The following is a 14,821-nucleotide window of genomic DNA, read 5'->3' on the forward strand; positions in this document are numbered from 1 at the left end:
ATAAATCATTCCCCTTGTTGCTTCATTCCCGCTTGCATTTGGACATATTTAATTGATTTACTTATTCTTATAAATTTAGTGAACTATATTTAAGGTGAAACGTTCCACTTTAAGATGGGGATTGGTATAGGTTTTGCCGTTAAGTTTTACGATTTAGAATTTTGTTATTTCTTCATCCGGGTAACTTTGTCCTTGCAACCAGGCAGGTGAACTTGAGAACTTCAATGATGGTGCTCGACAATAAAGTCCTAGCTGCCTCTGACCCAAAGCCTGAGGTATTGTTGATTAGAATACTTACATGGTAAAGCGCCCAGTTAAGGACGGAATGCAGTGCTGTTCGAATTGTCTGTGAGAGAGGCGTTCGTTGAGTGGCCGGCTTCTGCGAGTACAACAACAACGTACTGTCGTATTTATTGCTATGGCCACAAATTTCTCATGAAAAAATATGAAGGACATGGAATCGAATTTGTCATTTTTCAGTATTTTACGTAAAATTGTAACGCATGTGATCAAAAGTTCTGTTTGTTTAACGAATTAATGACCATTTATCATTTTACCCACCTTTAAGGTGTTTTTTTTTTACTGATTAGGCCTAACATAAATATTAAGCCGATTCCGCATTTCAGGAGTACATGTTCAGGTTTTGACGAGACACAATGGGAATGCTGAAAGACGAGATTTTATGGTATTTGCTAGACTGAATATACATCTTGCCTGTTGACAAGTAGCCCAATTGTATACAGGGCTCTTGCTATACGTAGATCGCTGTCTACCTGAAAATTTCACCAACCTTTACATCAGGAACCTGTAGTTATATTTGGAACCAAGTCACCCAACTAGAAGTCTGAGCTTGTGACAGACGTTGTGATAAGCCTGAAGGCATGCTTCAAAATTTGGACAATGGTGCCATTCGAGGCTACTATAAAATCATGTCTTTTACCTGCATTGGTTGCAGAAGCCCCCTCCTTAAACCGCCTAAACCTGTGAACGTGCACGACTCTTGAAATGCTGATTTGGCTTATACACATTCAGAACATGTTGCTGTTGTAATGACTGCCTTCATCGAAACAGGGGCCCTTGTTAGCGTGCTAGTGTGCTAGCACAGCATGATGACTCAGCATCCTCTCATCACTGCAGTTGCTGGGAGTGTAAATCCAGCTTATGCTGGCTTCCTCTGGTCATATTTGAGAAGATCTATCGCAACCTGGGGATGGTCGTGGGTTTCCCTTGTGCCCTCCCACCATAATGCTGGCTGCCGTTGTATATTAAGTGGAATATTCTTGAGTATAGCATGATGCACCAATCAGATAAACAAATAAATCTTCAACAGTTGAGTTCGCGTAATACACCAATCAAATAAACAAATAAATAAATCTTTACCAGTTGAGTGTTCTTTTCTGGCGAAAAACCCCAATCAAACAAATGAATAAATCTTATTGTATCTTACAATGTGTGACATGTAGTTTTGTTTTGTTTAAGCAATTCAGAGGGGGCCACCGTGGCTCAGTCGGTTAGGGCGTTAGCGTACCGTAATGACCCAGGCATCTCTCATCAATACGGTCCTTATGAGTTCAAGTCCAGCTCATGCTGGCTTCCTCTCCAGCCGTACGTGGGAAGGTTTTCCAACAACCTGCAAATGGTTGTGGGTTTCCCCCGGGCTCTGTCCGGTTTCCTCTCACCATAATGCTGGTCGCCGTCGTATAAGTGAAATATTCTTGAGTACAGCATAAAACACCAATGAAATAAATAAATAAATGAAATGAAGCAATTCAGGTAACAGTTTAGGCCAAAAAATCAGGTAATGACCATCCATGCCTGCAAAAAAAGTTGTTTTAGTGTCTGGATGATGTAAATTCAGACATTTAGACCTTGCATATCGCCTTAAAATATTACTTGCTAAATGCCTGGATGATTTATTTTCACGTCAGTGCCTGGGGAAAGACGTCACATTGGATCAGTAGATGAACTTGAAAGTGTCTCCCTTCTTTTATGCATTGTCAAAATGAATCACTTGATGCACACAATCTCCCCTACAGTACAACCACTAGATTCCTGTATTACAATGTTACAAACTGATGTTTTACCCTAGCCAAAGGTGTCAGCGTGAAGGTAAATCATCCAGGTGTGGGGATATTTAGTGTGATACTGCCTGGGTGTGTGAATTGTGGTGATATTTAGAGTGATACTGCCTGGGTGTGCGAATTGTGGTGATATTTACTTTTTAGTGTGATACTGCCCGGGTGTGCGAATTGTGGTGATATTTAGAGTGATACTGCCTGGGTGTGCGAATTTGGGTTTTGTAACCCTTGTAGTAGCACCTAGCAAGTTTTCAGCAAATGGACACCTTTTTTAAAAGGTTGTGTTCAGATGCTAATAACAAACCACATCACCAAAAAATCTAGGAGTATATATATGCGAGTATCTGAATTTTGGACCATCATTTGTCTAGTTGTCTATGATATGTTAATGTATTCATTTGGAAGGTTTTAATTTTGACATTGAATATGGTGTGCCAGTCATAACTGGTAGGAGAAAGCTAGGATATAACGTTTAGCACGAGTGCTGGTACTTTATATCAGTTTGTGAAATGTTTCATTTCTTGCAGGAGCCAGAGGAAGATGAGGAAGAGGAGCTAGAGGTAGGTATCACTGATTATCACACTGTTGTGTTTAAGAGAACTGGGTCAAGTCACAAAGCCGTCTTATGCTTAAGGTGGGTTTTGTCTTTTTTTGTCAAAATGACTTTTGGTATTATTTCTGAACTTTCATAGTATGAACTTTCAAAGAGAAAACATTTTCATTTGTGAGGCTTATTTTATATTTTAAATAACCCCTCTGTTTTATGCAAAAGAAAGCAGAGAAGCTTATTTATACCTTTATCAGGCCATGTCACATACCCCACATGAAGAAGCGTTTTACATATCCTTAAAGTTTAGGACAGCCTCATGATCGTGGGGCCTGAAAATTAAAACTTAAGCAGCCTTGTTTAGTTTGGACCACTCTGGCTAAGGTGTCTGAGGAATTGCTCCCACTGCATATGGAGCACTGAGGTCAAGTTAAAATTCTACTCTCATTGGCTTTAACTGTGGCTGTACTTCAAGTAGTGCTCTTGGTAGAGCGTCCGCTTCGGGACCAGTAGATCCAGGATCAATCCTTGATTGAGTCACACCTAAGACTTTAAAAGAGGAAGTTATAACTTCCTCGCTTGGCGTTCAGCATGAAGGGGATACTACAACGACTGGTTCACCCGTATCAGTATAATGGCTCGGGTGGGGCGCCTTACCCGCCTTCGGTAAGTCGTCTCAGTGAAGCAGCACTAAATAAAAGAGCGGTGGAAATCAGTCCTGCAACAAGGAGGCACATTACACGTACATGCACCCTAATGATTCCTTCGTCGTCATATGACTGAAAAATTGTTGAGTACGACGTTAAAACCCAAGCACTCACTCACTCACTCACTCAAGTGGCGCTCAGGTACAAGACAGATGGGTGGTGGTTTTCATTCCTAAACATGACCAGTATACATGTACTGTACATCATGAAACAAATTTGCCATAGTTGATTGCAGTGTTTTGACCAACAACCATCTTTATCCTTGTGTGTCATCGCTGCTCTGGCCTTACTCTCCATGCTGTAGTCTTTTATGGTTGAAATATGGTACATGTACATTTAATTGATCAGATGAAATAATATATATCATTGGTTACAAGGAACTCATCTTCCTGCTGCCTTTCACTATGTACAGGATCCACAAGACACACTGAAGGAAGAATGCAGGGAGAAAGCAGAGTGTCAGAAATTACGGGCCGTTTTAGAGGAGTGTAATGACAGAGTAAACAGTAAATCCAAGACCTCAGAAACCTGTGATCAGGAGCTGTATGATTTTGTACACTGCGTGGATCATTGTGTAAGTGTCACGGAGAGAAACCTGTGGTATTATCTGTTGATACTGAAGCACAAATTGTTAAGTTTTAAACAAGACATTAAATCGAGAACAAATATTTCGAAGACATAACGAGCTTAATTTATATTCTCAACATATTGAAGACGTCAACAGTATAACTAAAGTTGTTGATTACTTCTTATTACTTTTTATGTTTGAAAGTTGTGACTGATATGGAAAGTTGTTTTTTCCATCTGATGATCTATAGTGCTTAAAGGATTTGTGTCCAGATTTAGCTAGTGGTCCTAACTACAAAGATTATAACCTCTTTAAACAGTATTTTGTTGGAAGGGCTCTCAAAAATAAAATAATTTTAAATCCACTAAAAACAATGGATTTATTGCCCTAACCTGTCTCCAGCTGGCCGGCCAGTACCTCATTAGTGACACGGCAGACCACCCGAATGTTGGTTTTTTTTTTCTCATATTAACCTAGGTAGTTGTATCAAGGTGGTGTCAATTTTGAGACTGATTCTAACTACACAAAAGCAAATACGGACAATGTTGAAGTTCCAATTCATGATATGGACAGCACTGAACAAACACCAGGTTCTGAGTTTTCAGGCGATGAATTTTATGCTTATTCAGGCATTTTCAGATACACTGGCATAAAGGACTTGTAAGCTATAGTTTTTCACTGTGTTGTAATTAAGGTCATTAGCTATATCTGGACCCTAATAAAAAAAGAAAATGTCACTGAATCCCAGTTTTGCATTTTTCTTAACTTTTGGCTGATGTGTTTGCTTGTTTTGCTTATCTTTTTAGGTTGCCAAATCATTATTCTCCAGACTAAAATAATGGTGGTTAGTTATCTAGATGAAAAAAAATATACAGTTTGTGTGGAGTAGCTGCAAGCCCTGCATTAGCACCAAGGACTTCTGTCACAGTTTGTGGTTTTTCGTCACATGACACAGTATACCAGTATACCCTAGAGTGAAAATTGTTTTGCCAATACTATCATTCAGTTTGTATTCACTTGTAGTTGATATTCACATGATGGATTAGCTGTGTCAGCTGCTTTAAATCACATAATAAAGCCAATTTATATTGAAAAGTTTGTTGTTCACTTATCTCTATATCCTAAAATAGTTTTGTTCAGGTAAATCAGTAAATTAAAGCAAAAGATTATTTAAGTGCGAGAGCAGGTTGGGTTGACATCAGTGTTGTTTGCATGACTTCAGTAGAAAAACACAAAGATGTAAGAGATGTACTTAGTTCAAGCCTTCATTGTCGGTATGTCTTGAAAGATGGGTTCTTAAATTGATCAAAGATTGGCAAGTGCTAGTTCGGTTGTGTTATGTGAATTACACGTATTTTCAAGTTATCGACATATGAAGATGGGCTCTGAACTTGAAAGATTGTGGGTGGAAATCTTCCTACATGTATAGCTTTCATGACATTTACCTGAAACAGTAGATTTGTTTGGGGATGATAAGGAGATTTGCATGTATTTTTATTGGTAACATTTCCTGAATTATTTTCCAAGTTATGTCTATTAGAAGAGAGAATTAAGAGTTAAAAGAAAAATAATCTGAGAACAGCTCTTGAATAGACCTTCATATTTCCAAGTTTTAGATGTGTTTTAGGGGTTATCATGGTAGTGGAGAACAATAACTGAGGAGCCTGTCACCAGTGCTGTGGCCGTGAGTTCAAGTCCAGCTCATGCTTCTTTTCCGATGTTGACAGGTCTGTCAGCAACCTGTGGATGGATTACCTTCAGACTCTTCATGCTTTCCTCCCATCATAATGCTGGCCGCCGTATAAGTGAAATATTCTTGCGTATGGCGTAAACACCAATCAAATATATAAGTAGTCTGACAAAATCTCAAGACCAGTGATGTTTGTATACATTTCTGGATGGGCACTTAGTGTATGGGAATACTTGGCAAGTCCCTGGTCACCATGATGTGAGCCTGCTGTGACCCGAGTCCCGTTAAATGCCCGGATGCATTGTGTTCAAGTGAGAATGTGATCGGCATGCTAAGATTATAGAGCAATAATAATGTGAAAGGCAACATTAAATCTCAGGTTGTGATTTATTTGATGCTATTAATGCCAGGTAATATCCTCTCATGATGATAGTCAGTTTTTTGGTGGACTGGAGGAAACCAGAGTGCTAGGGTCAAACCTATGACCATTGGAAAGTTACAAATGCTCTGTTACATGGTTAAAATGCAAACTCGAACAGGACTGGTGTAAGAAAATGACTGCTCTATATAGCACCATCAATATAGTTGATCAGTTAATGTGACAAAGGCCCCACGAATGATGAGAACGGGGAATAGACTGATCCCACACCTTGTAGGAGTTCACCACTGAGCCATATCCCACTCCCCTGATCAATACATAGAGGTTTATCACAGTGGATGATGTGAGTATTGAAGTATGTTACCAAGTTTACAAACAGCCAAATGGGCCTACAAACATAGCCAGGAGCATTCTGATTCCTCAGATCACCACACAATTAACAATTTTGTACTATTTCCTGCAGTATTGGGCTCGTCAACTTGTCCTGGGAATGCTTGGATTTCTCTCAGAATTTCTCCAATCCCCAACACCCGCCTTAAGGTGAAACGAACAGGAATCTATGCCTTGAAACAGACGTTTGTATACCAGCCATCAACCAAGATGGACATTCCGGGTCAATATCAATCACAAGGCCAATTCCCAAAATGCTGTAACAAACTGTTGACAGGAGAATGTAAACGCTGACTATGTCAACACCTCAGCTGAATTGCCAGATTTCAAGATGATTTATTTCGTTGGTTGAGAAGCAGTACTGAAAAAACAGTACTTGTACACTATCAGTTCTATAGGTGTAATAAACTGAACTGGTGTAAACTACTGCCAAATACCTCACAAACCAAATGACATAGGCTAGGCAGGAAATCCATACCAACACACAACCATTAATCCGCTTTGCAACTTGACAAAATACACCACAAACCTTGACGCACCAATTATGCAGAAGAGAAAGCGAAATTGGATTGTGAGAAGATAATATTCAAGCACTGTGAGCATCATTATACAAAGGCATATTTTCACATACCCGCTAGGCTTTGTACCTATTACAACACAAGACGTCTTCAGGGGAAAAACTAAGTTCAAAACATGTGGATCTGAATACATACTTTTATTTTAGATTTTCAAACAATAATTATGAAAGAGACTCATCAAACTGTAGTCCTAAAGTGGATCAGGTACATTTTTGCCCACCTTGTGTAATGTACTGTTTGTTTCCTGAGCCTACAGCTGGGATGCCCGTGAGTGGATAACGTAGAAGCACTCGTGGATTACAGATGGGATCACACATGAAAGAACACACCTAAATACTGTCTTAGTTATTCTAGTGCTTTCTGTAAAGATTCGTAGCATTCCAACGCGATCTCAGCCTCAGCTTTGGCCTTCTCTGATGAAGCAGAGCTCAAGTCTTGTTGTGCCTTGCTTAGACCTTCACGGATTGCCTTAAGGGAATAAAATGATCATAATAACAGCAGTGTATTGAACATAAACTCTCCCAAAATTTAGAATATATATCTATTTGATAGTTGCTTACTGCCGCATTCAAGAACTTTTCACTAATAAGATGGCAGTCACTTGTATTGGAGGAGGAAAGACGGCCTGTGTAAACCACAGATCTTGGCAAGTCATCGTCATTCTTTCCTATATATAACATATGGACGTGTACACCAAACTGGTGGAAGACAACTGGTCTTCAATGAAAGCTGGAATGTGAGATGGTCACACAAGCACAATTAACTGTTTCCTTTCACCACGGCCCTGTAAACAGGGAAAGAATGAACTCTAGAAATTCCATGTCAAAGGAAAAGGTTTGAACCTGCACCAGATTAACTTTCACAAAACTAAAATTAAAGACCTCCATACAAGTGTATCAAGGTTATACTTGCTGGGTATAATATGCCATGCTTTGCCCTCCCTTTCCAGTAGTCATAAGCCTTCTCAATAGAAATCGGAAATGTTTTGACAAGGCAGGAGATGCTCCCCATGAAATCCAAACTGACACCTGTGCAAAGCCCCCTACTGACTAGTAATAGCTTCTAATACCTAGCGCATTACTGCTTTGTTAAGGCAGTTCTCACGATGCGATTTGTAGTACCAACTTGCAGCATTCGACTTGTCTTGGACATTCCGTTTTTCTCATTCAGTTCCATTGCAGGTCTGGCATTTCTATTAGCAAATTTGTCAACAGGAGTTGCTTACTGTAATTTACACGATGTGTAATTTCCTAGTAGATCTTGATAGAGATAAACTGCTCGGTTTTAGTGAGCACTACACCAGTCTGCTTTATCCAGTACAAGCATTTGTATCATCGGCTTCTTCAGACATGGTTGTTGACAAGCTCCGATTGGCAACACAAGGGGCGTGACTTAAAGAGGAAATAATTAAAGCGATTTGATTGGCCAGGGCATGAGATTTGTAGCATGAAAATAGAGCATTCTCTATTTCTTTTGACTAGCTGACAACTCAATGAACGCAACAAATGTCACAATTCAGTTGTTCTGATGGTTCAACTCATTTGTATGTTACAAGATGGCACTAAAAACTGCACCGTGAGAACGGGCCTTTCAGAATAACACAGATCCGGATCCAGCGTCCTCTGGGCATTGCACATGGGTAATTATGGGAGTTTTGTTGGAGCACCCTGACATTCAATATTAAGACAATTTTCATCAGCATGAACTCTTTAGAAGTACAGAATGAGCCAAAGTCATGTCCATGTATATACTTTCACGTAATTTTGAAGTCTTCAAATGTTAAGCATTGTCCTATCATAAAGGGGCACCATTTTATTTCATATTTTATGTAATACTCATACAACATATAATGGGAGGAAACCTGGCAGAGCCCGGCGGAAACCTATGATCATCCACATTCACCTAGAGGGGATGTCAGCAAAGACTGGACTTAAAACACACAGTGACAGCAATGGTGGGAAGTTCCTGTGTCATTGTGCTGTGCCAGCATGCCAACCATCAGGCCAATATGGATCCCAAATGAACTTGTGCCAGTACTTAACTTTATGTATAGCACACTGGGAAGTTTATACTTAACACTTCACATACTTAACTGGTTTATACTTAACACAACAACTAGTCATATTTTACCTGAGCATCCAGTCTATCCAGAGGATGTGCCTCCTCCGCTAACACCTGTACTGACGAGTCATCATTAATAGTCACAGACCCACTGCTAACTGCAACAGTGCAAAACACAGGAAAATAGAGGTAGCCTGTCAAACAACTACCCAATTACAAAATCGCAGCCAAGATCCTTGGCCTCTTCTTGCTTCAAAGCACTTCGCTGTCAGTTTTTCTGCAGGTGATTGACCCGAGCAATGAAACTACACGCTTGAATCAAACTCAAAATTAGAAGTCAGGAGGTTTCAGGTACATGATGAAGAAAAGTGACTTTCTACCTATGTTGTTTTATGTACGCATATTAAAACCTGACTGACATTGTATAAGCGAAACGTTCTTTGGTAGGAACTGGGTGTCATATTTATTTTATTTATTTGATTGGTGTTTTATGCCGTACTCAAGAATATTTCACTTATACGCCGGCGGCCAGCATTATGGTGAGAGGAAACCTGGCAGAGCCCAGGGGAACCAATGACCATCCACAGGTTGCTGGCAGACAGCTCAAATAGCTCAATTAAATACCTACATAGAAGTAAATAAACAATGCTGTCTGATTCTGGTAAACTGTTGTACTACCTTGTTTGACACTTTTAAACTGAATAAAAAGCAAAGTAACCATTTTAATGGAATGGCTCCATAAACTGCAGAGATTGACATGGGAAAACCATCGAGGAAACGAACTTCAATTAACTAAAGCTAGAAAAATATATTGAATATCAAATGAATGTTGTGAGCAATATATAATTACCAAAATATTTCTTAACACTTCCATCCTCTTCAAACACAGACACAACGCCCGGCTTGAGAACAGCTAAAGTTGGAACGTGTTCAGGTAGGATGCCAAAGCTGCCACTGAAAGACGGTACATCGACCTGCTTGACATTGGCACTGTTGTAGTACACCTATACAATACACAACAAAGTAACAAAGAGTCCAATGAACATTTAAACTCTGAAATGATGTCCACTCTAAAAGAAATGAAAGCAATGTAATTTTTAAGGCTTCTAATAAGCTGGCATGGATAGCAAGTTAAGGAGTTTACTCAAGGCTCAGGCTATAGTTGGTAGAGAAATGGTCTTCAGCATTGAATTGGAGTGCTGGAAGTTTCCACTGACTTGGAGGTCACAATTGTGTGAAGTCCGAATTTTCTGATCAGAACTTACAGATATTGTGATAATCCTACTGCATCCCGCAGTCCTCAGTTGTTCTTCTCTCCTGATCTACGGTCTTCTTTTTGCCTGGTAAGTCCATTCTGAACTACATTTTGACGAACAAGCCTTCAAATCTGTTCACGTTTTCATTAAAGCTGTGTACTTGTCAGTGTGTGCACAAAACTGTTTACATCACACTCGTTGTACACATGGAAACTCTTGTTCACTCTCAAATGGGTCTTCAGACTAGAACTGCAGTATGCCATCAGACTTATCACAATATTTATTTATTTATTTATTTCATTGGTCTTATCCGCCGTACTGAAGAATATTTAACTACAACGGCGGCCAGCATTATGGTGGGAGGAAACAGAGGAAACCCCAAGACCATCCGCAGGTTGCTGACAGACCTTCTCACTTATGGCTGGGGTTATCCCAATATCTGCTGTAAACTGTGCAGTGATTTCTTTGAGAGATAAGGTTGGGCTTAACTGAGAAAGACACAAAGAAAGTTGTTCTCTTTTAGAGCAGGTGAGTTCAGCCACAACAGTGTCACAAGTGTTGACCCCCAAGGAGACCAGTTCTATAAAGCTGAAGTTGAGAAACATTTGGATACACTGTTATCATAGCTATTTAACCTCTAATCAGAGATACTGTCATTTGCAAATAGACTGCAGTGCAAATAAACACTCCACACCTTAATCTGGTCAACTGAATGCCCTAACTATCTAATGTTCCTTAGCTTCTTATCACAGCACACAAGTCTGTAATGGCAATCCAATCCAGCATCATATCTAAGGATACAACATGGAGGCTATGTTGTATGGCTATTTTGTACTTTTTGTTTCCTGACAGTGATTTCTTTATACTTCTCCTTTATTCTTATAATCTCTTGCATTACCACAGCAACACAGTTTATACAATTTTTTGAATTGGGTTATTATCATAATTATCTAAAATATTGTCCACTGTCAATTATGTAGTCCACGAGTTGTTGGTGATGATTCGTATGTTCACATTACCCGTGTAAATGGAAGGGTAAATGACGGCTCTCTTCACAACATCAGAGATACACATCCCTGGATGCTTTCCCTTGTGAAATGATACTTGATCAGATAACCATACAAAATTGTGATTGGCAAATGGAAGGGGAGATGTTATGAAGTGAATTTAACCAACTTGAGTGCTTGGCATTTAATGTCGTATCTAACAATTTTTCAGTCCTATGATGATGAAGGCAAGTAAGCTGTCCCGTCTGAGCCCTATACTGATACGGGTGGAACCATCATTCCACTATGTCTTTCATGAATGTTTAACTTCCGCTTTCAAGGTCTTAGGTGTGACCCGACCCAGGATTGACCCTGGATCTAAGGAATCTACGCCAAAGCTCTACCAACTGTGCAATCGGGTCTGGTCTCGACCAGATAAAGGTGCGTGGAGTGCTTATTCTCGCTGCAATCTGTTATTCACCTTTTTTAAGCATGAGGAGGTCTCTGACTAGAGGTTGAGCAGCCATGATTATTCTGAAAGGTTTGAAAGTTGGAGATCATGTGATCCTGCTATCACGGGCGAAAAAAAGGGCCCCCGACTCCGCAAGTTGAAGCATAGGGAAGGAGGCCCATGTTTTCCTCTCTGTTGGTGACCAATAACTGTACATGTGTATACATGCAGCCTACACGCATACACTTAAGCCTACATGATTGTACACGCTATTTACAAGTTATATCACTTAATGTAGTTTTAACATAGAATATGAAGGTATTAAAACAGAAAGATTATTGACAACTGAAAAAAGAAGAGGCTATCATGTATGCAACTGGTGCTGCCTTTGGCACTTTACTGAAGCTGCAACAACTTGCCAAGTCTGACAGTAAGATAAGTAAATTTTTGACAACTCCCAGAGCTGTCAATTGTAGATGTAAAAAACGTTACTTTCAGAAATGTAATATGGTGGTACATAGCAGACTATATATAGGCCCAGAATATATATAGGCCTACAGACATGTAGGCTGTAGATTTGACATTTTATACAGCCCACCTGAACTGTATTATTCTAATAGAGATTGTGCTGTAAGTTTGTTATTCAAAAGAAATCAGGCAGGGTTCAGGGAAGTTACCCCCTGTTTTATGGAGAAATTAAATTAAAATTAGAAACTAAAGACAACAAGCCAATGCCATGGTCAAAGATGGTTAACTGTGTTTCTGATTCTGCTCTAAGGTAATAATTTCCCCTTACTTTTGATGTTTTCTACATCTTCACTACGCAAGTCAAATTACTAACAAAACATTATTTTTCAGTAATTTTTAAAAGTTTATAACGTTGTTATAATCAACTATGCATACACCAATTGTATACAGGACTATGAAACAGCGAAAAATTAAATTGTACTTTACTTTGTGCATTTTTGTGCCATCCCCTTCTCTTTATTCATAAAAATACATATATGTCCAGCAAAAATAGGAAAAATGGAGTAAATAATGCCCAAACCATTGAAAAATCAGCGCTTGTGTGTTTGCTTGAATGTTAAGAAATTGGTTTATTTTATATGCCTTTTCGAAAGCAAGGGTGCATTCCTAGGTAGCTGCTCGCGCTCACTGAAGCCCTGTTCGAGATCGTGAATTGGCTTGTTGTGATCAGCTTGACTCTATGTTGCAGTTCTAGTGAGAATTCGCTCCATTTAAAATGATTAAGGGTTTCAGTGTGTATGACACATGTGACATAAGCAGTCCTTGTGCACGTCATGGCAGGTACAAGTGAAAGCGTGAACAGAGAAGAGGTGTTCATCAAAATATTGTTCAAAATGATATACAATGCAGGCTAAAAACTAAATGAGGACAAGTAGAGAATGACTGTTGGTGCTTGAAAGTGGGTGAAACGAAAGACAAAGTGGGTAACTTAGCATTGGCAACATTGTTTGGTATCTCTTCATGTTTTTCAAATGGAGTGACTTCTGACTAGAAGTCCAACATGCTGTCAGGTTTTTCCCCATATCTGCTGCAAGTTCTAGCCTATAATAAACCTATCCTAAAGTAGGGGCATATAGTAGCAGTGCAGTGAGCGTGGAAAGCAGGTCTTTAGGTTGGTGTCTTATTTGCACAAGACTTGTTCGATAACAGACAATCGGCCTGGACCTTCGTTGAGTCCAATGACGCTAGGCCAGTATAAGAAATTGGAGTCTTTTGGGGCTAGTTCGTATAAAAACATACTGCTGCATTCCGCAACTGTCTAATGTAGGCCTATATTAGTGTATATCATGACTTGTCACAAGACAATTTTGAGATCTTTATCGGAGTCCTATACTTAGTGTGAAGTAAGACAGTGTCGAAATCAAAACTGCAGATATCTGACATAAGGAAACCCTTAAGCGACCAAACCCCGCTACTCGGTTGCGACATCAACGATAAATGTTTAACACGCTGGGTGTTCGGTGACATGGCAACTTACATCTGACGGTGAGGCAAACGTAAATGCCATGTCTGCATAGTTCCTTTGGGATATAGCAACTGCAGCACCCCTCTTACACTGCTGTAGCAGCGATGGAGCTCTTCGCAATGTTTGACGAATTAGAGACATTTTCGTTCCTGAAATGTTCCAAAAATGGCGAAGGGCACGGACTGAGAGCAGAAGAGCGTAACAGGGGGGATAACCCTATAAAATAATTTTGACGACAAACTCCTCACACTCCTGACAAATTCCTGTTCAAGCCATGGTGCTCCGTTCGCTCACTGGAACTGTTAGCACCGTCACTCGAAGTTATCTCCGTTATAAGTCAGTAAAATAACAATAAATATGAACAGGCACGAAACACCGTTCACAAGAAAGCACGAAACGGCAATAAGAAGCCTGTTTCTCGATTGTCATCACACTTGATTTCACTGGACACATACCTTTCCTACTCACAGTTCATTAAACGGCTCGAATTCCGCATGAATATCACTTTTGAAGGAAATGTCTAAAATCTATCACCTCCATCGCTTACTTCGGCGCTTCGCCATTTGTAGCCTCTTTGGCTCGCTATCTGGAGCCGACGGAGACTCACGAATTGGCGTGCGTGCGCGTCATAGGCCTACTGGACACAGATACCAGCCAGCTCTTTACGTGAGTGTTACAAATCCAAAGCAGAAGACACCATGGAATCTGACAGTGAAAAAGGAAATGTAGACTGGTAAGAATTATAACGAAAACTGGTATCGTGTGATAATCATAAAAGAGTTTGTGAATGTGATTATTTATTTAATTGATTTGTGTTTTATGCCATACCCAAAAAATGTCAACCTTAACCATGCTTCTGTCGGCACACTTATCTCTTGGATTTAGTAATTCGACTTGCTGATCTCCCAAATATTTCAACATCAGTCATCTACACATGCACATTGTCTATCAGCTGAAAAATGTGGAGGTATAATTTTTTTCAAACGGGTTCAGACCGATGCGCAAGTTGAACGGGTGATCATCACATGTTCAATGTCATTTACGTATTTCTGTTTCATAACGTTATGTTATCGTGTCGACTTTTCTAATACTTTCAGCGTCAACTGAGTGAAATATGCCTGAGTACGGCGTAAAACA

General features: G+C 39.7%; 2 protein-coding genes across 2 annotated transcripts; one reads left to right on the plus strand and one right to left on the minus strand.

Annotated features, from left to right (window-relative positions):
- The first annotated feature begins 185 nt into the window (after positions 1-185).
- LOC135471580 (cytochrome b-c1 complex subunit 6, mitochondrial-like) lies at positions 186-4,993 on the plus strand. Its single transcript, XM_064750867.1, has 4 exons — positions 186-275; positions 2,606-2,638; positions 3,745-3,906; positions 4,707-4,993. The coding sequence occupies exons 1-4, from the start codon at positions 225-227 to the stop codon at positions 4,737-4,739; spliced, it is 279 nt and encodes a 92-aa protein (XP_064606937.1). The 5' UTR covers positions 186-224; the 3' UTR covers positions 4,740-4,993.
- A 2,066-nt stretch (positions 4,994-7,059) lies between these two features.
- LOC135471134 (ATP synthase subunit delta, mitochondrial-like) lies at positions 7,060-13,853 on the minus strand. The gene is made up of 4 exons (XM_064750222.1): positions 13,697-13,853; positions 9,849-10,002; positions 9,068-9,156; positions 7,060-7,405 (listed from the first exon to the last, which is right to left on the minus strand). Exons 1-4 carry the CDS (start codon positions 13,823-13,825, stop codon positions 7,283-7,285), a joined length of 495 nt encoding a protein of 164 aa, XP_064606292.1. The 5' UTR covers positions 13,826-13,853; the 3' UTR covers positions 7,060-7,282.
- Positions 13,854-14,821: the final 968 nt, after the last annotated feature.

This window comes from Liolophura sinensis, chromosome 7 (assembly GCF_032854445.1).
Source record: "Liolophura sinensis isolate JHLJ2023 chromosome 7, CUHK_Ljap_v2, whole genome shotgun sequence".
NCBI classification, from domain to species: domain Eukaryota; kingdom Metazoa; phylum Mollusca; class Polyplacophora; order Chitonida; family Chitonidae; genus Liolophura; species Liolophura sinensis.

Coding starts and splice junctions, on each gene's coding strand:
- LOC135471580 (XM_064750867.1), top strand. CDS start 225: ATGATGGTGCTCGACAATAAAGTCCTAGCTGCCTCTGACCCAAAGCCT. Junction 2,639..3,744: donor ATGAGGAAGAGGAGCTAGAG/GTAGGTATCACT, acceptor CACTATGTACAG/GATCCACAAGACACACTGAA. Junction 3,907..4,706: donor TACACTGCGTGGATCATTGT/GTAAGTGTCACG, acceptor TTATCTTTTTAG/GTTGCCAAATCATTATTCTC.
- LOC135471134 (XM_064750222.1), bottom strand. CDS start 13,825: ATGTCTCTAATTCGTCAAACATTGCGAAGAGCTCCATCGCTGCTACAG. Junction 10,003..13,696: donor CGTTTGCCTCACCGTCAGAT/GTAAGTTGCCAT, acceptor TGTATTGTATAG/GTGTACTACAACAGTGCCAA. Junction 7,406..9,067: donor TGGATAGACTGGATGCTCAG/GTAAAATATGAC, acceptor TATTCCCTTAAG/GCAATCCGTGAAGGTCTAAG.